The sequence below is a fragment of the Salvia hispanica genome, chromosome 4 (genome assembly GCF_023119035.1).
Source record: "Salvia hispanica cultivar TCC Black 2014 chromosome 4, UniMelb_Shisp_WGS_1.0, whole genome shotgun sequence".
Taxonomy (NCBI): domain Eukaryota; kingdom Viridiplantae; phylum Streptophyta; class Magnoliopsida; order Lamiales; family Lamiaceae; genus Salvia; species Salvia hispanica.
The window spans coordinates 39,344,783-39,368,672 of NC_062968.1; the positions used below are offsets into that span (position 1 = coordinate 39,344,783).

Genomic DNA, 23,890 nt, shown 5'->3' on the forward strand with positions numbered 1-23,890 from the left:
CTGCTTGTTTCCTGTTTTACTTCGTCTAGCATCTGTAGATCCGTTCAGTTCTTCGTTGTTATGCATCAATTTGATTTAGATTTATTTTGCTCTGCTCTGATTTCGTTCATGTTGTTTTTCTTATGAGTTTTTTTTTACGCAATTTGGTTGAAGAAGATTATGTCGCTGTTAGTTAGTACCCGAGTTAGTTATTCTGCCAGCTTTTCGTCCGTACCCTGCTTTTTCAGTCATGGTCCCCACAGTCAGTTTGTTTCCTAGGTCTAGGTAATTAGAGTAGTTTTCTTAGATCTGGTAATTGAGCGGTTAATTTTCTCGCAACGTTCTCTTGTTATTTCGCCTAGATCTAGCTATTAGCGTAGGAGTTTTAAGATTCCCGAGTCAAGTTTAATTTGTTTTCCTCAACCCAAGAAAAATGCGTGGCAGCAGCCAACACCAAAAACAAGTCCAAATCCTTGAACACGATTATTACGCATCCTTCTCTGTGGGATCGATCCCTACTTCCCTATACTAGGTTTAGTAAAGTGGTTGAGGTTTTTGAAAGAAGTGCTACGTGTGTCCCAGACGACCGGGATTTCTTACATTGCCGAGGTTCTAGGCCAGCGTGATCTAGTGGATTTCTTGGACCGGGGAACTGTTTATTTGTGCATTGCACACGTAGCGCGAGAAGAGATACTTTACCAATGGTAGTTAGCAAGGGAAGGATAGCGTTTATTGTTATTTCGTTTAAGGATCTCGGTGTAAATATTTTAATTTTTGTTATTTTCTTTCTCCTTGTCAGCTTTATGAACACGGGTTTCCATTCCTGGAAGTCAAGTAAGCCTCGCCGGGTCGTGGAGTGGCCAATAGCCTGGTGGCGAGTCAAGGAATGCTATATCTACCATCACCACCAAATCCCGGAGTTGAGGATGGGAGGATCCATTTCCCGTTCGAGTCAGAGAGTGAAAAAGAGTGGAATTGCGTCAGCAGAGAGGAGAACCCGAGTCGTCAGCCGTAACTGCAGCATTCCGAGACCGAGGAGGAGGAAGACTAGAATATGGCTCATCTAGTAGACCACGATCCGGAAATAGGGTCGCTCGCCGCACATCTTGATGGTGAACCCGCTCATGCTATAGTCTCGAACCCACGACGGAGGTCGATCGATATCAAGACCCGAATGTACTCGGAAGTTCTATCCACTTTCTGGGCGTAGGAACGAATTCCCTACATGAATTTTTGAACGAGTTCGGTCGAAACTGCGCAAAGCAATTCAAAAGCGACCCAACGAGGCAACGAGAGGAAGACTACCGTCTTCGAGCAATCACGTTTTGCTCTCAAAGGGGAGAGGCGAACACTTGAGCTACTAAGGCTCTTCACTAGGACCTCGTCAACACGTGGGAAGGATTTTAAACTGTAGAGTTTTCTGGATTACCTTTTTCCATCTGACAAGACGAATGCCTTGAAGCAGCGAGATTCAGGATCGCAAAAACAAGAATACCAGCGAAATTTCAGTTCTTGTTTCAAGGGGCTGCTGGATGCTTGTACGAACCACATGATGATAGAAGCGGAGACTTACTATCTGTTCTACGAAGATGCAAACCCTAAATCAAAGGACTTGATGAACTCCTCGAGCGGGGGAAATTTTACCAAGAATAAGGCAAGTGAAGCTCGGGAAACCTTGGGAAGGCTGATCGAGGCGAAGAAGGCCTATGATAACCCGCGAAGCATATTGATTAGGGGATCAGCCAATGCAGTGATGGAACAAGAAGACAAGAAGGTGGAAGATAGGACCGATAAACTGGAAAAGGCCTTGCTAAATGCAATTGAGAAATACAATCCGCATGCTCCAGTGGAAATTGAGAAACCCCCTGGTCAGGAGGAAAGGCAACTTCAACCGTACTACAGTCAGCCCTGCGAAGGGGAGTGTCAAGCTCAGGAAAATTCGATGGGAAATTGGAATCCCGACGGAAGTTGGAACCAAGGAAGACAAAGGGACGCTCGGGACTTGAAATGCCGGTTGTGCAGGGGACCTTTCTTCACGAATATCCGCCGGTTGTGCAGCCGAATCGGCCGGAATCGTCAGTGGTGGTATGACCGGCGCTGACGGCATCAGGCTAGCGGCGAACAAGGCATACACTTCTTTTGCTTTCTCGACGCTCCCCAATTTCTGCGTCAATTCTGCCCACAGGGTTGGGTCGTACATCGTGCTTGTGAACTTCCGGTGAGTTGGGTCGAATCCATCACTGCAGATCTGAAATCGGGCAAAAAAAACTGGACTGAATTTGGGCTAGGGTTTCTATTTTAGAGAGAGACAATGAAAGTAGAGAGAAGGGAGAGTAAATCAGATTTCGTCGATTTGGGATTATTGGATAGAGAGAGACGACGGTTGCTTTTCTGATGAAAAGATGGTGCGGTTGCAAGCATGATGTAAGCAACCGTACAACTTCCATAAATATCGGCCAGATTTTGAATTTCAAAATATCTTTTTCCCTCCTTGACCCCTTCCTCCAGGCTTCCAAAAATATTGGCTTAGCTTCTATCCACTTAGACACATAGTCCACTGCAACCAATATATACGTGTTCCCACAAGACGATGGGAACGGTCCCATAAAGTCCATTCCCCACACATCAAAAATTTCGCACACGATCACCGGGACCTGAGGCATCTCGTCTCTCCTTGAAATTCCCCCCGTCTGCTGGCACCTCTCGCAACATTGGCAGAAATCAAAGGCATCCCTATTTAGCGTCGGCCAATAAAAACCGCTGTCCAAGACTTTCCTCGCTGTCTTCCTTGGTCCAAAGTGACCTCCACATGCTAAGGTGTGGCAATGAATTAACACATCTCTTTGTTCCCATTCGGGAATGCAGCGTCTAATCACTTGATCTGAGCACATTTTCCACAGGTAAGGGTCGTCCCAAAAGTAATATTTAGCTTCACTCCTAATTTTCATCCTCTGGGCCCGGGAAACTTCGTCTGAACTTGGCATCTCTCCCGTGACCAAGTAGTTGGCTAAATCAGCAAACCACGGTTCTGCATTTAGTGTGCGCTTCCCCTTATCCGATTCCCCTAGACCGGTCAGAGCCAAAACTGCTTCCCAGTTAGGTGGTCTAGGAAATTTCTCCAGAAGGTACAAATGCTCCTCGGGGAAGGCATCGGGTATGGCCTCTTCTGTTTCCCCCTGATGTATTCTGCTCAAGTGATCAGCTACTCTATTCTCCGTTCCTCTTTTGTCTCTTACTTCCCAATCAAACTCCTGCAAGAGTAACACCCAACGGATTAATCTCGGCTTAGACTCTTTCTTAGCCAGCAAGTACTTAATCGCCACGTGATCCGTGAAGACTATAACCCTCGACCCAAGGAGATAGGGTCGAAATTTTTCAAACGAGTATACGACCGCCAACATTTCCTTCTCCGTGGTGTCATAATTTTTCTGAGCCTGATTCAGCGTCTTGGAAGCATAGAAGATCACATAGCTTTTTCCATCAATTTTCTGTCCTAGGACAGCTCCCACAGCAAAATCGCTCGCATCACACATTATCTCGAAAGGATGGCTCCAGTCTGGTGCCCTGATAATTGGTGCTGATACTAACCTGTCCTTAAGCAACTGGAACGCCCTTTCGCATCCTTCGTCAAAGACGAATTCCACATCATTATGTAACAACCGAGTGAGTGGTTGCGCGATTTTTGCAAAATCCTTGATAAACCTCCTATAGAACCCTGCATGGCCTAGGAAGCCTCTCACCTCTTTTTGGTTCGTAGGGTATGGTAATTTTGATATCACATCCACCTTTGCTTTGTCTACTTGAATACCTCTCTCAGAAACCACGTGACCCAGGACAATGCCTTCAGTCACCATGAAATGGCATTTCTCGAAATTCAACACTAAATGCTTCTCTTGGCATCTCTGTAACACTAGATCAAGGCTGGCTAAACAAGTATCAAATGAGTTCCCATATACGGTGAAATCGTCCATGAATATCTCAATGCATACTTCCAACAGATCCGAGAAAATGCTCATCATACACCGTTGGAAAGTTCCCGGTGCATTACACAATCCAAACGGCATTCTTCGGTATGCATAGGTACCAAAGGGGCACGTGAATGTGGTTTTCCCTTGGTCCTCTGGATTAACGTAGATTTGGAAATAGCCGCTGTATCCATCAAGGAAACAAAAGTACTGTTTGCCAGCCAGTCTTTCCAGCATCTGATCAATGAAAGGTAGGGGAAAATGATCCTTCTTTGTGGCTTCGTTCAACTTCCTGTAGTCGATGCACATCCTCCATCCTGTCACTAGTCTGGTGGGTACCAACTCATTCTTTTCATTCTTAACAACCTGTATTCCAGATTTTTTTGGTACCATATGGACAGGACTGACCCACTCACTGTCAGGAATGGAGTAGATAATCCCTAGAGCAAGCAATTTTAACACCTCCTTTAGGACCTCCTCTCGCATGTTCGGGTTCAGTTTCCGTTGTGCATCTCGATGAGCCTTCGCACCTTCTTCTAAACGAATGTGGTGCATACAAAGATCCGGACTTATTCCCACCAAATCTGAGAGAGTCCATCCTATTGCTTTCTTGTTTCTTTTGATGACTTCCAATAACTCCTTCTCTTGCTCCTTGGTCAGGTTGCTGTTGACTATTACCGGAAATGTCTCATCCTCCTCCAAGTAAGCGTACTTGAGGCCTGGTGGAAGTGTCTTCAGCTCCTTTCTTGTTCCATTCGTCTCCTGGGGCAAGGGATTTTTGTCCGCAATTTCTGGTGATGCCTCCTTCCCAGACCCAGGAGATTTTTCCAGACTAGCCACGTGAGCTAATCCCTTAGATTTGGCTGACTCAGGACTTCTGCAGAATTCCATAATGGCCTCCGTGAGTTCTTCATCTGTCAATTCCGCTGTGTTCATTGCTGCACACCATCCTACAACTTCTCTGTCAATCGAATGACTCAACTCCGAGTTGTCGATTTGTTCCTGTATCAATTCCGTCTCAAGATACTCTTGGACTAAAGGGTTAATAACATCAATAGCATAGAGATTCTCAACATCTAAAGGCCTTTTCATCCCCTCATCTATGCTAAAGGTATACTTTTCCCCGTTATAGTCCAAGCAAATTGTTCCATCAAAGACATCGATAATGGTCTTAGCGGTACGCAAAAATGGTCTCCCTAAAAGTACCCCACTGGACTCAGCAGACTCATTATCATTCATCTTGATCACATAAAAATCAGCAGGATATAGAAAATCATGCACTTTGACTATAACATTTTCCAACACTCCTTCAGGGCAGATGCAAGTTCTATCTGCTAACTGGATCACTACCTTGGTAGCAACCATTCTCACCCCAGTCAACTTCTTATAGATCGAAAGCGGTAAAACATTTATTGACGCCCCTAGATCACACATAGCATGCTCGACCTTGATATCCCCTAGAGAGATGGGTAATGTGAACATACCTGGGTCGGTGCATTTTGAGGGCATCCTTCTCTTTTGTATCACAGCAGACACATTCTCCCCGATCACAATCTTCCCATCTGGCTTAGTCTTCCCTGCAATGAACTCTTTGATGAACTTGCTGAAGGCAGGCATTTTTAAGGCTTGCAAGAATGGCAGGTTGATCTCCAACTTGCTAAAAATCTCCATGAGATCCTCTGTATCATCCTTTTTCTTCTTCGCTTCCCCGCGGTATGGAAATGGCTTTGGTCGCTTTACTGCATTGGTGGAAGTCCCAACCTGGGTTCCATCAACTCCACTGTTTCCTTCCTTACTCACTTCTTCAGGTTCGGGGTCTAGGAAGAACGGGTCCCTTGGTCGAGGTAGGGATCCCCCTAAATCTCCCTTCTGGAGGTCTTCCTGAATAAGGATTTCCCTGGGTCTAGCGCTTTCCTCTTGATGCAGCTGACTCTGTTTTCCTTCACTAGCCTGCATGGGCACTTCCTCATCAATTTCCAACGTTGGCCCTTCATAACCCCGCCCAGATCTCAAGGTGATTTGACTAATGTTTGCTCGGTCTGGCGGTTTGACGGTGGCGGGAAGTTTCCCTTCATTTCCTCGCATCTCATTCAAGGAGACTGCAATCTGGGACAGTTGCTTTGCCATCATATCCATGGCGGCTTTATGTTCAGACTGAGCATCTTGTAACTTGTGCACCACGTCATTGTTGGAGTGTAGGTTACTCTGCATGAACTGCTGTGAATTCACTAGATCGTGGACCATGTCATCCAAACTCCTCTGTGGTCTGGAGTTGAATTGACCAGAATTCGGTCCTTGACCTTGATTCTGACGATAGTTACCTTGATGATTGTTGTATTGGTTGTTAGACCCTTGATTTCCCTGATGGTTGTTGTACTGGCTACCAGACCCTTGATTCCCTTGATGATTTGGTTGGGAATTCTGGTAGTTCCCTTGGTTATTCCTCTGATGAGGTGGCACATAGGAGCTCCCTGGATTGTTCTGATTCCTATTTCCCCAATTAGTATGGTCCTGATTCCTGTACCCCAGCTGCAATTGCCCCTCTTGACCTTTCCCTGACCAGTTGGACTGCCTCTCCGGAGGGTGTGCATAATTCGTGAGCTGAAGTGGGGGTGGCTGGCCTTGATCATGGTCAGTCCATCTAAAGTTTGGGTGAGTCCTCCATGGAGCGTCCCTCTGTCTTCCTTGGTTCCAACTTCCGTCGGGATTCCAACTTCCCATCGAATTTGCCTGAGCTTGACACTCCCCTTCGCAGGGCTGACTGTAGTACGGTTGAAGTTGCCTTTCCTCCTGACCAGGGGGTTTCTCAATTTCCACTGGAGCATGCGGATTGTATTTCTCAATTGCATTTAGCAAGGCCTTTTCCAGTTTATCGATCCTATCTTCCACCTTCTTGTCTTCTTGTTCCATCACTGCATTGGCTGATCCTCTCCTCAATATGCTTCGCGGGTTATCATAGGCCTTCTTCGCCTCGATCAGCCTTCCCAAGGTTTCCCGAGCTTCACTTGCTTTATTCTTGGTAAAATTTCCCCCGCTCGAGGAGTTCATCAAGTCCTTTGATTCAGGGTTTGCACCTTCGTAGAACAGATAGTAAGTCTCCGCTTCTATCATCCTGTGGTTCGGACAAGCATCCAGCAGCCCCTTGAAACGGGACCAATAAGAACTCAGAGACTCATCGTATTCTTGCTTGCACTCCTGAATCTCCTTCTTCAAGGCATTCATCTTGTTGGATGGAAAAAAGTAATCCAGAAACTCTAGTTTAAAATCCTTCCACGTGTTGATCGAGTCCGGTGAGAGCCTTAGCAGCCAAGTGTTCGCCTCCCCTTTGAGAGCAAACGGGATTGCTCGAAGACGGTAGTCCTCCTCTGTTGCCTCGTTGGGTCGCTTTTATCACATGTATCATGCTCATAACTCAAATAAATCATGCTTTAAATTAATTAAAACCTAAAACATGTTTTTCTACGGTTTAGCTATTTTACCTTGATGATTCTTTAAAGAATCGAAGATAGCTAGCGTCTTCTCCACGTGAAGATCTTTAGTACTAAACCACGGATCTTCTGTCTGGTTCCCGGACTGTAAACTGATATCAGGGTGGGCTGATCTCACCAAAGTATACTAGGACTTAAATAAAGAAGACGGAAAACCAATCCCTCGAAGAAGAGGAAAAATCGTCCTCTACTAGAGAGAGAGAGGGGGACGAAAATTTTGATGGAAAATTAAGTGTATTTTCTGTCTCCTTTATTCTCCTATTTATAATAAGTCACATATTGGGCCCAGACAGGGATCTATGGAAGGTTTTGGGTATGGACTCCTGAAAGTACGATTTTGTGTTCACGGTGCGCACAGAAGGAAATAAACAGGTTCCCTTGGTCCAGCAAATCCACTAGATCACGCGGTCTAGGAACTCGTTGGTCGTAGGAAATCCTGGTCGTCGGACACACAGAGCACTCTTTCAAAAACCCTCAACCACTTTACTAAACCTAGTATAGGGAAGTAGGGATCGATCCCACAGAGAAGGATGCGTAATAATCATGTTCAAGGATTTGGACTTGTTTTTGGTGTTGGCTGCTGCCACGCATTTTTCTTGGGTTGAGGAAAACAAATTAAACTTGACTTGGGAATTTTAAAACTACTACGCTAATAGCTAGACTTAGGCGAAATAACAAGAGAACGTTGCAAAGAAAATTAACTGCTCAATTACCAGATCTAAGAAAACTACTCTAATTACCTAGACCTAGGAAACAAACTGACTGTGGGGACCATGACTGAAAAAGCAAGGTACGGACGAAAAGCTGGCAGAATAACTAACTCGGATACTAACTAACAGCGACATCATCTTCTTCAACCAAATTGCGTAAAAACTCATAAGAAAAACAACATGAACGAAATCAGAGCAGAGCAAACTAAATCTAAATCAAATTGATGCATAACAACGAAGAACTAAACGGATCTACAGATGCTAGACGAAGTAAAACAGGAAACAAGCAGAAAACTCAAATCCATCCAACAACTTCCTTTTCTCACTTCGGATCCAACCTCAGACGCTAAATCCACTCCGGATCCAAGCGTCCGACACAAACTCCACCCAACAGAAACACTTCATCACTTCAGATTTAAACAACAACCTCCAATCAGTCAACAAACCACAGATCTATCACCAAATTCCCAGATCGAGTACCACAACATCAAAATAAAACAGAGATCGACATAAAACTTGTTAAAATAAACTCTCAGCAGCAAGATCTACGTAAATCAACTTGAAATATCACAACTAAACGCAAACCAACAGAAGCGAAAAGATAACAAGTAACATCAACAGCCAAGTCGACTCCCGAAAGTGAAGTTCGACCGCAAAAGTGCAAAACAACTGGAATTAAAAGAGATTGTATCTTCGTCCACACGCGGACGGTGTTGCAACTGAGACTTTTCAACCCGAACTAACCCAGATCTCCCATTCCCAAGTGTGTGTTATGTGTGTGAGCTAAAAGAGAGTGAAAAAGTGATGATTTGTGCGTTGCATGCTCTTCTATATATAGGCGTTGGAGTGGGGCCCAGCGAGGTATAGATAGACTTTGTTGCCCTCAGCTACTGACTCCCTCCGTCACGCCTTCTTTTCCTTTGAATTCTGCTCACTTCACTTCATTCCTTTGCTAGACCGTTTCCTTCAGCATTCCCTCGATCTAGCGATTTTATCACACACCTGGCTTAGGAAACATGTTAGACCCAACAAATTGTAACGCTTTTCACATATAACCGATGCATGAAATTAGCGTTATCAACTCCTCCAATTAGTTTTTTACTAATTAAATTAAACTCAATTTAATATAAGCTTATAATTGGAATATTACGAGCAACCACTACAGAAGTAATATTGCACTCCCCATCCAAATCCAAAATTATAAGTACTCCGAGTTTCCATTGCTTGATATTATTTCTCGCGCTTAAGATAAAAACATCCATTAATTAATTATTGTCAGTTATGGACTTAATTAATTAATATCTTATTCATTCCAAGAGAGGACTCATCAAGAAAATCTTATTTATTATTCATAGAGTAATTAAACTCCAACTAGCTAGGTTCCGAATAATAAAACCTTATTTCAAGCTTCTCTTGAGGATGTTATCAAACGAGACTCACCTCGCGCACGATTCAACATAATAGCAATCCTAGCACCGCTAGATATTAATCACCGCTACCTAATATACCAGGCTTATTGGGTTGCGAAAAACCCGCACCATTTGGTAAGTCAAAGTAGTGCATAATCAATACTTATGCTCAATGCTAACGTACATTGATTAAGAAACAATAATTTACGAGACCTCGTCTTTCAGTAGATAGCATAAAGACATGTCTCGCTGTTAGATCCAATTCAGTGCTATACCACACCAACGTCATCTTATTTCAGTAAGGCTTAGAAATAATCGGACTGACATTGCAACCTTCCACGATAGGTAGTCTAAGCCTATCTAGGTTGTGAAATTCTTCTTTTTCTTTGTTCAGAACTGACCGTGTTACCTTAAAGTGAACGACGCCCACAACCGGTCTACTAAAACAAAAACTTAGACTTTATTAAGTTACTTATACATTTAAACATGTAATAAACATCCATTAAATGTAAAACATAACAACATTATGACAAAAATAATCGGTTTATTCTTTTGGAAAATAAAATAAGAGTTTTAACAATATTCAATCACTCGAAAGGTGATTTCTAGTATACAAACTCTAACAAAAAGTTCCTTTAGACCTCCCACCAACTCTAACTGAATGAACTTCAAGAACGTCAAGCTAAAGATATAAAATAACTGTTTGTTGGAACATAACCCAACATTGGTATCTATTATTTTTTTTGTTTTCATGTTTTAGCTTTGTTTTACTTTGTTTGTGTTGTGTTTTATTGAGTATCGCATGCACTGGAAGCAGTCACTAATCTGTTGAGTTCATCTCAGTGGTCCGCCGAAAACATTCTAGAGGATCAGACACTATTCAGCGGCCCATTGGAATTGCTCTGTCAAGCCTGACACAAGCTGGGTGACCGCCGAACCCAATTCAACGGCCCGCCGAGTTGGCCCAACAGCTCATTTTCGAGCTACGCGATGTTTTAAGGTATCTTTACTTCTTCTTAGTGTTCTCATGTTCCTACCGACTTTTCAAATTTATTTTTAACATAGTTTTAAATAAGTTTAGGGGGATGCATGGTGGACCATGAGATTAGGATTTAATTGTTTTTATATGTTTAGTTTAGTCAATAAACCGGAAGAATAGATCTTGTCGTGCGCATATGAAGATTTTAGAAATATGTATGTTTAGGACAAATTAGAATAAGTTACTTAGGATGAAAAGATCTTCTACCTTTATTTATGCTTAATTTAATGCTTGATTTGATAGTTTAGTAAAAAGTAGCATGATTAGAGAATTGATTGTTTGTATTGAATCATGCCTATACCTTGTGAGATTTGAGCCTTAAATTCTTTCAAGTGTGATTTATTTGCACACATGTATTTGTTTCTAGAACTTCTTTTTGGTCATCTAGTCGACATAGTATTTAAGTGGATAAAAGAAGTCGTTAGGCCATCCTTCTTAACCACTCCACTTTATAGACCTAGAAAATATATTACTCTAAATAAATTTCCTTTTATCATAGCTATCCATTTTGAATCTTTAAGCTTTTTTTTTGGAATCTAAAATAATGGAGAACTCTAGAAATTTTATTTATATTTTATAGAATAGAGTTAGAGAGATAAAAGATAAAAGTACTGAAAAATAGTGTGTTGAATTGTAAAAATGCGTGGTTAAAGATAAATAGTAAAATTAAATATGCATAAAAGAAAAAAAGGCACACAAGAAAAGGAAAAAAAAAGAGAAAGAAGAGAGAGAAAAAAAAAGAGAAAATCAAGAAAAGTGGGAAAAATGGGATGTACACTAGACAAAAGTCTAGTGTAGAATTGAAGTGTTGATGGGTGCTAAATGAAGATGTAGAAGTTAGTTTTATCTTTGCTTTGAGATTTTAGTAACCTTTTAGCTAAATGTTCTCCGCATATCAAATAGTCTACATTATAACAAAATATAAAGACTCTTTAAATTTTTTATGCTTAATCACAATAAGTAGATGAGAAAGTAGATTTAAAGCAAGCTTATGATTAAATTTTGCGTGATGCATGATCCGAGATCATATATTCTTTACCTTTTGCATTTTGAGAGGGAGTGATAAACACATTTCAAAACACTTGTGATTGTGATTGCATAATTTCAAGGTGATCAACGAGTTAGTAATAAAATTACACTAATAAACTTACTTGATTTGATTTGTATTTTGTTATGCTCAATTTATTTATTCATGATAAATGAAGTAGCACTCTCTGTGTTCGCCATTTATAGTCTCATTTTGACTCGACACGGGTTTTAAGAAATTGTTTGAAATGGGTTAGTGGAATGTGCCCATTAGGGGTGGCAAATCGTGTGTGTTGTGTCGTTATCGTGTCGACACGATAACGACACGACACGATAACAACGAAGACGAACACGACCCGCTAAGAAAACTGAATACGAACACGACCCGCTACCCTCAGACACGAACACGACATGGACCCATTAACAACACGAACCACTTCGGGTCAACACGACACGATAACAACACATATATGACACGACACAATAACGACACTATAATAATAATATTATAATATATAAATATTATTTCTAATATTAAATTTTAAATTAAATATTAAATTTTAAAATTTCAAAATAAATAAAATAATAATAATATTATAATATATTAATATTATTTCTTAACGTGTAACACGAACACGACACGAAGTTTTCGTGTCCTTATCGTGTCGACACGATAAGGACACGAACCCAATAAGCTTTGACACATACCCATTAATTTCGTGCAGATTCGTGTCGTGTTATCGTGTCGTACCAAAAATTGCCAGCCCCAGTGCCCATTACTATATATTGGTTTAATAAAAGAATATGAGTGTGATTTAGTTAAGTAGTGAGATCCACACACCTAAAATGGAAAAAAAAAAATAGGCAAGACTTCAAATTGTGGACACTTCGAAATAGCAAAATGAGACATTTTTTCATGGACGGAGGAAGTATAAAATATTAAAGAATGTCTCTAAAAAAGAAAAATGAAGAATGGTTTTTGACAATTCATAGGCCCAACAAATAAGTATGAGTTATTATGAAATTCTAGTATCCATTTATTTATGCACTTTTTATTACACTATAAAACAACTACAAGTCTTGTCACGGCCGCACTTTGTTAAGGAAAACAAAGCTCGGAAGTCATGACAATGGTGAGGAATAATAAGAAAATAATAAAAAAGGTAAAAAAACAATCATCAACCAAACATCGATTTCATTACAAAAGTTATTAGGATTCTCAAGGGATTTGCATGGTCATACATACTCGAAAAAGAGTTTATTAACAAGTAGTACTTCATATTACTATCATAGTTCTCATAAAAAATTTCTATCACAAGACACGGATAAAAAAGCACAGCGAAAGAAGATTTGAACGCGACAATATGTATGGAGACATATGCCTTCGAGGGTCCTACAAAGATACAGAAATCACCATTATCACTCAGCACCACTTCATCCACGGCTCAACCTGCACATTTAGAAATACATGTAGGACTGAGTACGAGAGTACTCAGTGAACACTTTGTCAAAAGATACACATATACATTAAAGATTTATTGTCATGTCATCACAGTAACACTCATGGGTTTTATCTTAAAAGACCCGAACTTACTAAGTTCTTTGTGAGCTTAAAGTTCGACCGCAGTCTAAGTTCTTTCCATCAATTTGTCATATTTGTACATTCCTTTAGTGACGGGAAGGTGGTCACCTTCCACGACACATTGACCGGCCAACCTCTCAATGACACACTGTCCAATCCTTTGTGCATACTACTAGAATATGATTTTCAGTCCTATTGGAGTTTGTAATGATTCCATTCATTCATTTTGGTATAGTCATACAAATAAACATCTTGACAAAAATATTTATGGCATTGACAATCATTTGAAAGAAATGAAAGTGCGATTTTAATCGCACCAGTATCACACCCCGCGCTATGCACGGACTAAGGTATTTTTAGACATTGATTTGAGATTATAAATTAATTAACATGGTAAAATTAATTTAAGATATTGTTTATCAAAAACTATAATTTAAGATTGCACCAGTGAGACACTTCCTAGTCTAGCTTCATTTCATTGCAATATAGTGACCATATATATTAAAAACCCAAACCCTGAAACCTAAATCATAAACCTCCATCCAAATCAATGCAGTCTTAAATTTTTATAAAAATAAAAACACAGATTTATGTATCACGGAATTCACAACTTAAACCTCGTTCGGAGCCGAGCTGTGATATTCTAGTAAATGGATTCTTGAATAACCAAAATTATACACTCGTAACCAAAATCTATCTTTAATTGACCCACGAATAATTTTTAAAAATTCAACACTACTTCGATTGATTCTTGAATTCATGTATACCTTTTTGAAGGGTTGAATTCATACATTTTTTACCAAGTGAAATAATTGAGAGAATCTATGAAATAATGATGCGGATTTCCACCTTGTCACCTAAGCAAAATGATAAAATGTAACTTAACAAATATATTAGTGATATCACTCTCTTTGGCTTTTTACTTTGTTGATCACTTATTCTATTTTTGAGAGTTTTAGATTTGTAATCGATATCATACAATGGGTCGGCCTACTTGATAATCCTTACTGTTAATAGAGGTTTTGTTACCACAAGTTTGGCTGTAAATCGGTAACTAAAGAATTGTCTTAATAAGAGTAAAATATATACATTTGAATCCATTTTTTAAAATTTTTTATTAAATAAGTAGAGCATTCATCCACATATAATGCTAGTACATGTGTCAATAAACCAGTAATATATGTTGAGTGTGCATACAAATAAATTAAGGACAACTAAAACCCATAATAAGAAACAAAATATAAAAAAAAAACGACGGTCAAGTGATGGGCGAACATGGTTGTTTCCAGCTGCCGCTTCTCACTTTAGAATTCCCATTAATGTTTTTTCTTTATCTTCCTGCGCTTGTCTCTCCATTTTAGTGGTGCATCCATTTATTTATACAGAGCTAAATCAGTTTGGATGGGTGCAAATTAAAAGTTTTAGCTCTAATTCCTCAAACAATAATCACACGTTTCATGTTCAATCGGAGCCTTATGGCTTTCTATATTCTTGTAACTAATGGCTTTCTATATTCATATTTAATTGGAGCCGTTTATCTCTAATACATTAAATAATAATAATGCTTAATTGGAGTCTTTTATCTCTAATACCTTAAATAATAATAATGCATTTTATATTTATGTTCCATTGGAGCCTTTTAGTTCTAGGAGTAATAGCTAAAATAACTATGCATACGTTTAATACATCAAGTGGAGACTTTTGGTCTTTTATATTCTTGTAACTAAATATTATCTTAATTATACAGTTATTAAAAGTTATTATATGCATTTAAATATAATTAGAATGGCATTTTTGTTAATTTTTCCAAAACTCCCCTTTTATATATGTATAGATAGATTTGATAATGTCATCCACATAATAATGTAGGATATATAAGCCTACACGCAACATCATTATCACCGTAAAAAAATAGACTTGAAACATAATTCACAAGCCACATTAATGCATAAGTAAGAAAACATACCTCGATGCTTCCAAAAAAAAATATCTCTAAGCAAAGATCCACTTCAATAAATTAAACTCCTAAAAGAATTCCTTTTGAAAGAATATTACGTGCTAATTAGTTAAAGAACATTCATAAAAAGTATGATATGCAATTATCCTAATGGGGATGTGCATCCTACGTTCAAGGTTTATTAAAAGGAAATCCGTTCAGTCAAAGCTTGCGGCTCTCTAATTAAATTTAGAGGAAATTAAATAAAAGGTCCATTCCTCACTTAGATCCCAGAGATATAATTAATGAGGGCCTAAATTTCTCCTTTCTTCGTAAAAAACAAAAAGAGCTCGCTAAAACAAACTTGGCTTAAAGAGGGAGCCCAATACCCAAAATTAAAAGAGAAACCTAATTTAATTCAACACATTTTCAAAATTTTGAGAAAGAGGCTCCCCTTACATCCTCAACTCTCACGCCTCTCTCTCTTTCTCTCGGTCTCACTCCTCTTGGCCGGCAATGGCGTCGCCGGTGAGTGATGTTGGACGCTAGTCACTCCCTATCTCCCTCTCGGTTCTCTCTCTTCCTCCGTCTAATTCTCTCTCTTTTCTTTCTACCGCCGCCCGACCTCCCTCTCTTGGCCACGACTTTCGGCTGCCGGCGTGCAGCCTTGGCAGCGTCGCCCGTCCACCGTTGCCGGTCATCTCCTCCAAAAGGGGTAGGTCCTCTCACTCTATTTTAATTTATCAACAATTAAATTTTTTTCAAACACACCCATACTCAAATCTTTCTCTCCCCTCTCACTATTTTCTATTTCCGGTCACGTTGTGGGGTTCGTGTGAGCCCATTGTTTTCGGGTTGTTGCAGCAGAAGCTCTATTCGAGCAGTAGCGGTGTACGTGCAGCGTCTTTGAGAGCAGGGGGCGCGAATGCGTGAGGGTAGCAACAACGGAGTGTATGGCAGCCGACCGCAGCAGCGGCTCCCTTCGGTAGCTCGGTGCTCATCGATGCACTCTTAAAAGCTAAGCCCTCATTTATGCTTCATGCCCGATTATGATTATTGCTTTTATGGTTATTGCAAGATCATGATCTACTTGATTTAGTTTTGAGGATTTGAGCTTGAGCTTGCTTTTCTCTAAATTTTCGCATGCTTAGTTATTGCACTAGAAAATGCGTTGAGATACCTAAGTTCATGATACTATGTTGAGCATGCTTGGCAAAATGATAGTATGAATAAGCTATGAATAAAGATTGGTTTCAAGAGCATTTACCTTTGATGAAGAGTATAGTAAATGGGTAATGAGTAATGGGTGAGAGAGAGCTTCATCCTCTTGTTCCTTTTACTATCCTTTCCATCTTCTGCTTGAACTCACTAGTAACTCACTATTTGAGTCTTACTTGCTCTCTTGTTTGATAAAAAAATGAATGTGTTAAAGATTTTGTATGGATGAACAAAAGAAAGATGAATGGAGGTGTGGAGTATTTATAGGCAAAGAGGGTGCATGATTTTACATGGATAATCCCATAATTTATGAAAGCAAAGTGTTGTCCAAGAGTTAATGACTTCTTACCAAAAGGGGTAAGTTGTCACACCCATCATTCACACTATCATTTTTGGAAAGAATCTTATATCTCGTCATCTAAAATGACGGCTAACAAGTACAACCGTCATTTGGGAAACCTGCAGCGTCGTTGGGAAACGTGCTTGTGATGCGAATTATGTCAAACATCTTGTCTTGATTTGAATGATGTGATGGTAATGTGACTAATATTTATCTATCTTTTGTAGGTTCTGGAAGTGTGAGATGTTGCAATCGATATAAGCACGAAACGAAGGTAGAGATGAGGCGAGCTCGGCGCCCGGCTCGATGTCGGCACCGACCATCGGCTCGACGCCTTTACGGCTGTCCGGTCCGGGATGTGCACACCTGCCGAGACTTGGGGCACGTCTCCTCTTTTTGTTGTATTCTCGATATTCAAATTGTAATAGCGTAGGGCTTTTAAAAAAAATCTTTTTGAACTTGTGTTAAAAGAACTCATAGATTTTTATACCGTATTTAGTAAAACTTTTAAACGTCTTTGAGCATCTCCAATAGCAATAGGCTAGCCACTCTCTCTCCCTGCCACGTCATTAGCACTAAAAATCCACCTGCTACATTATCATTTTAAGCAAATAGGCTAGCCATAGGCTAGCCGCAATAAAATTAATTCAAAAACAACTACATTTATGAAATAAAATTTACGATTAAATTACGGAATTAAATTTACGAGACATATACGAGAAAATTCATTCATTTCATTAAAAAAAAAGGTACATAGATAAAAAAATACATGATTTTTTATAAAAAAAAGGGGCTTCCACACACGAGCTCCGCCGCTCTCTACTCCTCGTCGTCGCCGCCGCCGTCCTCGCCGTCCTCTCCGCCGCCACCCGGGGTATCTGAGTCCGGGACTAAGCCCCCCACCAGTGCCCTCATGGCATCCAAATCCACCTGCATGTTCTCGAGCATCGAGTGGAGAAACCTCTTCTCCGTGGGTCAGTTGCGGCCTTCCACTCTTGGAAGACCCTGTACATCTGTTCCTCCGTTTTTGCACGCAAGAATAAGGTGTACGCGCGTGGGGGGGTGCCGAGATGACCTCCTGGGGCGATAGGGAGGATCCCCTCGTTGCCCGTTGCACCCGATTTTGGCCAACCCGGGCGAGAGCGACGAGCAAAGGATGGAGGGGACGGAAAATCCTCGGCCATCAGGGGGAAGGTCGTGGGATCCGCTAGCTGCTGCCGCCGTAATCGCCGGAATAGTTCGCCTCTGCTTCTTCGGCCACCCGGCGTCGCACCTCGCCCGAAACTTTTCGGAGTCCTTCAGAATCCGATAGCATTCCCGAGGAAAGGTGAACTCCTTATAAGTCCCCGGCAAGGGGAACCGACTCTCCGCTATCCTTCGGGGGTCCTCCTCAGTCTGCCCACTAGTCAACATGCGAAGGGCGTTGGTGTACAACCCCGAAAATCGGCCGACCGCGGCCCTGATGCGTTCCCAACCCTTACGGCACTCCTCCCCGCTGTAGTCCTTTCTGTGCGGGCAGTTCCTCCTGTAGTCTGCTCCTAATCTTAGCCCACATGTTGACGATCCGCTGGTTGTTCGCAACCAGCGGATCGTCGCAAATCGACAACCATGCTTTGCCCACGCCGACGTACTCATTCTCCGTCCACTTCCTCCGCGTGGGGGTGTCGTGAACAGCGGGCTGCGACGACTCGCCGACCACCTTGCCCTTCCCCTTGGTCTTCTTCTTCTTCTTCGGCGCACCCCGACCCGCTGGAACGGGAGTGTCCGGCTCCCCGAGATCGATCCTCATCTCATGCAATGACAAAAGGTCATCGCCAGTGAACTGCGTCTCCACTTGGGTCGACGTGTGAGACGAAGCCGTCAAAAAATCAAGAGATGGATGATAGACCGTGTCCCCCGGGTGACCCCTGCATCCGGGATGCATACCGGGCTGCATCCCTCCCTGCCATACCGGCATCATCCCCATCATCTCTTGCTGCTGCATCTGGGGCATACCTCCCCACCCCGGCGTTGCCTGCCCGTTGCTGGCCTGCCCCCCGCCCGACATCCCCCCCTGCGCTCCCGCCATCATCCCCATCAAATGTTGCCAAGGGACATTCAACCCTGGGCCCATCTGCCCGCCCATCGGCCCCATCCAGATCCCACGGGTATCGTGGGAGTTTGAGATCCGCTCGTCGCCGGACTAGACTCGTTGTTGTTGTCCATCGCTCGATATTGCTCTTGTACAAAAATTTAGAGAGAGAGAAAACTCGTTAAAACATGTGGTGCAAATGAAAACGAAACTAAAATCGCGTATATATAGGTTTTCAAAAATTTTAAAAAAAGAAGAAAATTGGGCGCTGGCCGATCGGCACGCCACAATGGCGGTCAGCGCATCGGCCAGCGCCCTCAAATCGCGTTGGCTGGCCGATTTCTTCGCCGATTCGCGGCTGGCCGCTTCACCGGCTAGCCGCTATTGGAGATGCTCTTACTAAACCATTCAATTACTTTTTCTCATTTTCTCTTACTAAACCAATTATGCATTAAAATCCGTGCTTATATCAAATGGTCTATTTCTATGGGACAGAGAGTGTCTAAAATAATTTATATGTTGAAATATATATAGCACATCATGATATTTGATTTTTAATTTTTAGAATTTTCAATTTTTTAGATATTGGTATTATACGATTACAGATTTTTTGATTAGGCTTTATTTGGATTTCAGTTTGATTCAATAAAAATTTTTAGGAAAATTTTTAGATTTGATTTGGGTTTGACAATCAAACAGAAAAGACAAAAAAAAAATAGTGATCCGAAAAATTATGAAATTTGATCTGACCTAAAAATTTAAAATTGCATAAAAATATATAAAAATCCAAAAAATTAATATAAAAAATACAAAAAACTTTAAAAATCTAATATTTAAAATCCAAAATCGAGTATCAAAATGAAAATACCATTAGAATCATTAATTATTTGTTTATCGGATGTAATTGCAATCGCATTTGCATTCCAGTAAATAGAGTTATTCATCATCTGATGTCATCCTTTCCGATTGTATTGAATTCTATTGGCTGAGAGCTCGTGGAGGTATTCAGCAAATGCCACGTCAGCGGAGAAGCCGAACACTCTGGAATTTTCCCCACCCCTCTCCCAACCTATTAATTCTGGCCCCATCCTCCAATAAAGCTCCGAAATTTTGAATTTTTTTTACCAGCTGCAAACTCTCGTTGTTGCAAATTTTGAGGACCAAAACATGAAGAGCCGATTCGCATTAGCGCTGATTGCTGCCGGGATTGTGTTTCTCCTCTGCGTAGAATCGAAGAAAAACGATCCGTATAAGGTAACGCATGCACTCCACCACCAACGGCATAGGTGATTTAGGGCTAAACTTTTTAGGACGAGTTTAAGTGTCTAATGTAAAAGATATTTATAATGATCGCTTTGTTTGATGAGTTGCTTAAATGTATGTTGGGGAATTGGGTGCTGTAGGAATCATGGCAAGTAAACTTCTGTCATTTTAGCGTTCAGTTTATTTTTTTTTCCTTTTGTAGTTTACACAATGTATTTTGTGCCAAGTATTGATTGGCGTTCAGAATAGAATCAGGGGAAAGAAGAGGAAAGATGAGCCACAGTTTAACACACTGAAATCTCAATTGTGTAGAAAGATTGTTATATTTTATACTACTAGGGAATTTCCATCCTTTATGTTCAGCTCAAGCATTGTTTACAGCTTTATTATTTAATTCTATATCTTTCTATTTAGCTTCTTACCAATGATTCTTTTGCCAGGTTCTTGGGGTTGATAGAAATGCGAGTAATCGTGAAATTCAAAAAGCCTTTCACAAGTATGTTTGCAAGATTCAGATGGAATTAGGGTTATGCATTGGTAAATATTCCTTGACAAATTTTTCATGCATGTGCTTTGCAGGTTATCTCTGCAGTATCATCCTGACAAAAACAAGAATAAGGGAGCCCAAGAAAAATTTGCAGAGATCAATAATGGTACAATTCACATGTCTTTGATTTGGGGCTTTTTAAGCTGTTCTGCTGTTGGGTTTTGGGCAGTGGGTTCATGTATTTTCTTCAAGTAGGAGTTCCTGTGGGAAATCTGGCCTTCCTTTCTTTCATGTATGCTTAATTTCTCTTGTGTTTTGAGTTATGGCCTTACATCCTGATGCTTCTTCACTTGTGTTCAGCATATGACATTTTATCCGACGAAGAGAAAAGAAAGAATTATGATCTCTACGGGGATGAGAAAGGTAGCCCGGGATTTGATGCTGGAGACCCTGGACAGCAGGGAGGGTATTCCTATTTCACTAGTGGTGGACCAGGACAAAGTGGGTTCAATTTTAGACCAGGGGAATGGCAGAATATGGGAGGACAAGAAGGAGGCTCAAAATCATTTTCATTCTCGTTTGGAGGTCCTGGTTCAGGGGGTGGTTTTGACATGGGTGATATGTTTTCTAACTTTTTTGGTGGTGGTATGGGAGGAGGCAGTCAGTTTGGTGGCTTTAGCGGCTCAGGCAGGTCAAAGCAGGGGAATAGACAATCCTCGAAGAACATACCATCTGTGAACTCCCAGTTCTACAGGAAAGAAATAGTTGATAAGGGGATGACATGGCTCTTATTAGTTTACTCATCCAATATGCAGGAGATCCAAATATATGAATCTGTTATAGAGCAAGTTGTCACCCCACTTCAGGGAGCAATGAAGGTATTTGGGCATTTCTCTACTGCACTAGGTCTTGTAGTTAAGTACTTCAAGTGTGCTCAAGTTTTATGGGTTCTCTTGTGCAGGTTGGAAGTATAAATTGTGGATCTGAGACATCCTTGTGCAAGGAGCTTGGTTTATACAACAGCAGAGAACCTAAAATTATTGTCTACTCGTATGCATCTGGTGAAAAGGCTTCTTTGGTGGAGTATAGTGGTGACTTGGACGTAAGATCCCTCAAAAGTTTTTGTCAAGACTATTTGCCCAGATTCTCAAAGCAGATCAACTTGGATAGATTTGACGCCGCATCTGAAGGCGGGAGATTACCCAAAGTGTTACTTCTGTCTTCTAAGAAGAGCACTCCCATTATTTGGCGAACATTAAGTGGCATATATCACAAACGTTTCTTGTTCTACGATGCTGAGGTACTTTAACTACTATAAAATATGGACGAAAACTTGTTACTCTGTGTCTCTGAAATGGTTTAATGATGTTGGTTTTGCGAATCACAGGTTCGTGATGCCTCAGACCGGTCTGTGAGAGAATTGGGCATCGATTCACTTCCTGCCATTGTTGGTTGGCTCTCGAATGGGGAGAAAGTAATTCTCAAGTCCGGTATATCTGTAAAGGACCTGAAATCTGCCGTTCAAGAGCTTAGTGGCTTGCTTGAAAATTTCGAGAAAAAGAATAACAAGGCTTCTGTCCAAAAAGATGCTACTGAATCAGGCGTACCATTGCTTACCACTTCAAATTTTGATAACATCTGTGGTGATAAAGTTCCAGTCTGCTTGATTGGTGTTTTCAAGTCATCGACAACGCGGAACAAGTTGCAAAAAATCTTGCAATCTGTAAGTTCCTTAGTTTCCTGTTACATTTATACATAGATTTGAGCAGTCTTAACTTTCCATTAATAACCAAATTACAGCCTTCATTTGATTGCTGGCTTCATTGTCGATGCACCTTTGCAGCAACATAGAACTTACACGTTTATGAATTCAGTCTTCTTGAGGTCTGAGTCTGACCAAACATTTGGTTTCTTGCATAGGTTTCCCAAAAATCTTTTTCTAGACGACAAAGACCAACATCTGGCCCGAGGGACTCAGTCTCATACGCTCTCTTGAATGCTTCAAAGCAGCAATCTTTCTTAAACGCCCTCGACAAATCAGGGTTCAAGTCATCGGATAAGCTCCTGTTGGCCTACAAACCAAAGCGAGGCACCTATGCCGCATCTCACGGGGAAATAACCGAAGAAGCAGTAGAGAGCTTCGTAAGCTCTGTACTGAACGGAGACATACAGTTCTCCAAGGCAAGACAGAAGCCTACACTAAAATAATATCTGAAATTATGGAAAATTGGTTGAGTATCAAAACCATGTATATTATACCTTAGCTCTCATTGATAGAGTAGTGAAGTATGGCTAAAAAAGTTAAAAAAGTTCGGTATGCAGAAGTTTTAGTAAACAACTAAAAACAAGCAAATCACGGAGAGAAAAGTATAGAGATAAGGGGAATTCCAGGGATGTGCTTTCGCTTTATGGTTATACAAATTCCAAACTACAATACCCTAGCACAGTTAATACTTTGAAAGGACGAGTCACCTAGCTTATGCTCATGCGATACAAACGTTGATTACTAACATTAGGGTTGTCAATCCTAACACGTAACTCCAAAAAGCTCCTAAGACCCTTGAAAAGTCCTCACTCTCAATTAACAGTGCCGTTTTAAAGGAAGCTAACTGTAGTGTCTACTAAGTGGATCTAACTCGCTAGAACTCTGTCACAGTTATGAAGCAAGTTGTATTGAATCATACATAATTGTGTCACTCAATTATGAAGCATCATGATTAACTTAGGGAAGAAACAAAGTAAAAACAAAACGGATATTAAATAGAAAACGGAATTGTATAACCAAAGTTGCTACTAACACATCCCTAGAATCCTATGAGTTTAGTTACACATGATTGAATAAACTAAAAACATAGATTGAAGGGAAAACAATTTGAACATAAAACTAAAGCAAATAAAACCCGTAGGTTGAATCCTTGTCGTTCTTGATGTTCTTGAAATCCTTCTTCAACTCCTTGCACAATTGAAGTACTCTAGCTTTTGATCTCTATGAATGTGTTCTTGTTGTGTGTAGAAGCTCTCTCTTTTTGATGAAGCTTGAGGTCCTATTTATAGGGGAAGATTATTCCTCATCATAGAAGGAAAAGATCTTCAAAATTTGGTAAATCTTGGAGCAAATCTAGGGCTGGTCGGATTCGCCGCCTTTCTCCGGCGGGCCGCCGCACCTTGGCCGGCGGTCGCCGCGTTGGAGTCCAGAGACTCTGACCCTTCGGTGGCGGACCGCCACATGTCCTCCGGCGGTCGCCGGGCGAGACTCTTCTCCTAGCGTAAATTTCCGAGGCGGGCCGCCACATAGCTCTGACCGCCGGGCGCCGGCGGTCGCCGTACAACTTCGCGGCGGTCGCCGGTCGCCGTCTGACTCCAGATTTCCAGACTAT

At 41.1% G+C, this 23,890-nt stretch overlaps 1 protein-coding gene and 1 long non-coding RNA gene across 3 annotated transcripts in view; both read left to right on the plus strand.

Moving 5' to 3' along the window:
* Window positions 1–15,581: 15,581 nt before the first annotated feature.
* LOC125223841 lies at window positions 15,582–17,216 on the plus strand. Its single transcript, XR_007176791.1, has 2 exons — window positions 15,582–15,849; window positions 15,999–17,216. It is a non-coding gene; the product is annotated as an uncharacterized LOC125223841 (long non-coding RNA).
* Window positions 17,217–19,875: 2,659 nt separating this feature from the next.
* LOC125222663 (dnaJ protein ERDJ3A) overlaps window positions 19,876–23,890 on the plus strand; it is a 5,805-nt gene continuing 1,790 nt past the window's right edge. The window contains exons 1-7 of one of the 2 annotated variants that reach the window (XM_048125395.1): window positions 19,876–20,017; window positions 20,467–20,522; window positions 20,606–20,679; window positions 20,874–21,391; window positions 21,475–21,813; window positions 21,901–22,236; window positions 22,434–22,846. In XM_048125395.1, coding sequence (XP_047981352.1) covers window positions 19,931–20,017; window positions 20,467–20,522; window positions 20,606–20,679; window positions 20,874–21,391; window positions 21,475–21,813; window positions 21,901–22,236; window positions 22,434–22,721 — 1,698 coding nt within the window. In that variant the 5' untranslated portion in view covers window positions 19,876–19,930 and the 3' untranslated portion in view covers window positions 22,722–22,846. Of the gene's footprint in view, window positions 20,018–20,466; window positions 20,523–20,605; window positions 20,680–20,873; window positions 21,392–21,474; window positions 21,814–21,900; window positions 22,237–22,433; window positions 22,847–23,890 lie in introns of those variants that run through there. The other variant, XM_048125396.1, reaches the window with a different exon arrangement.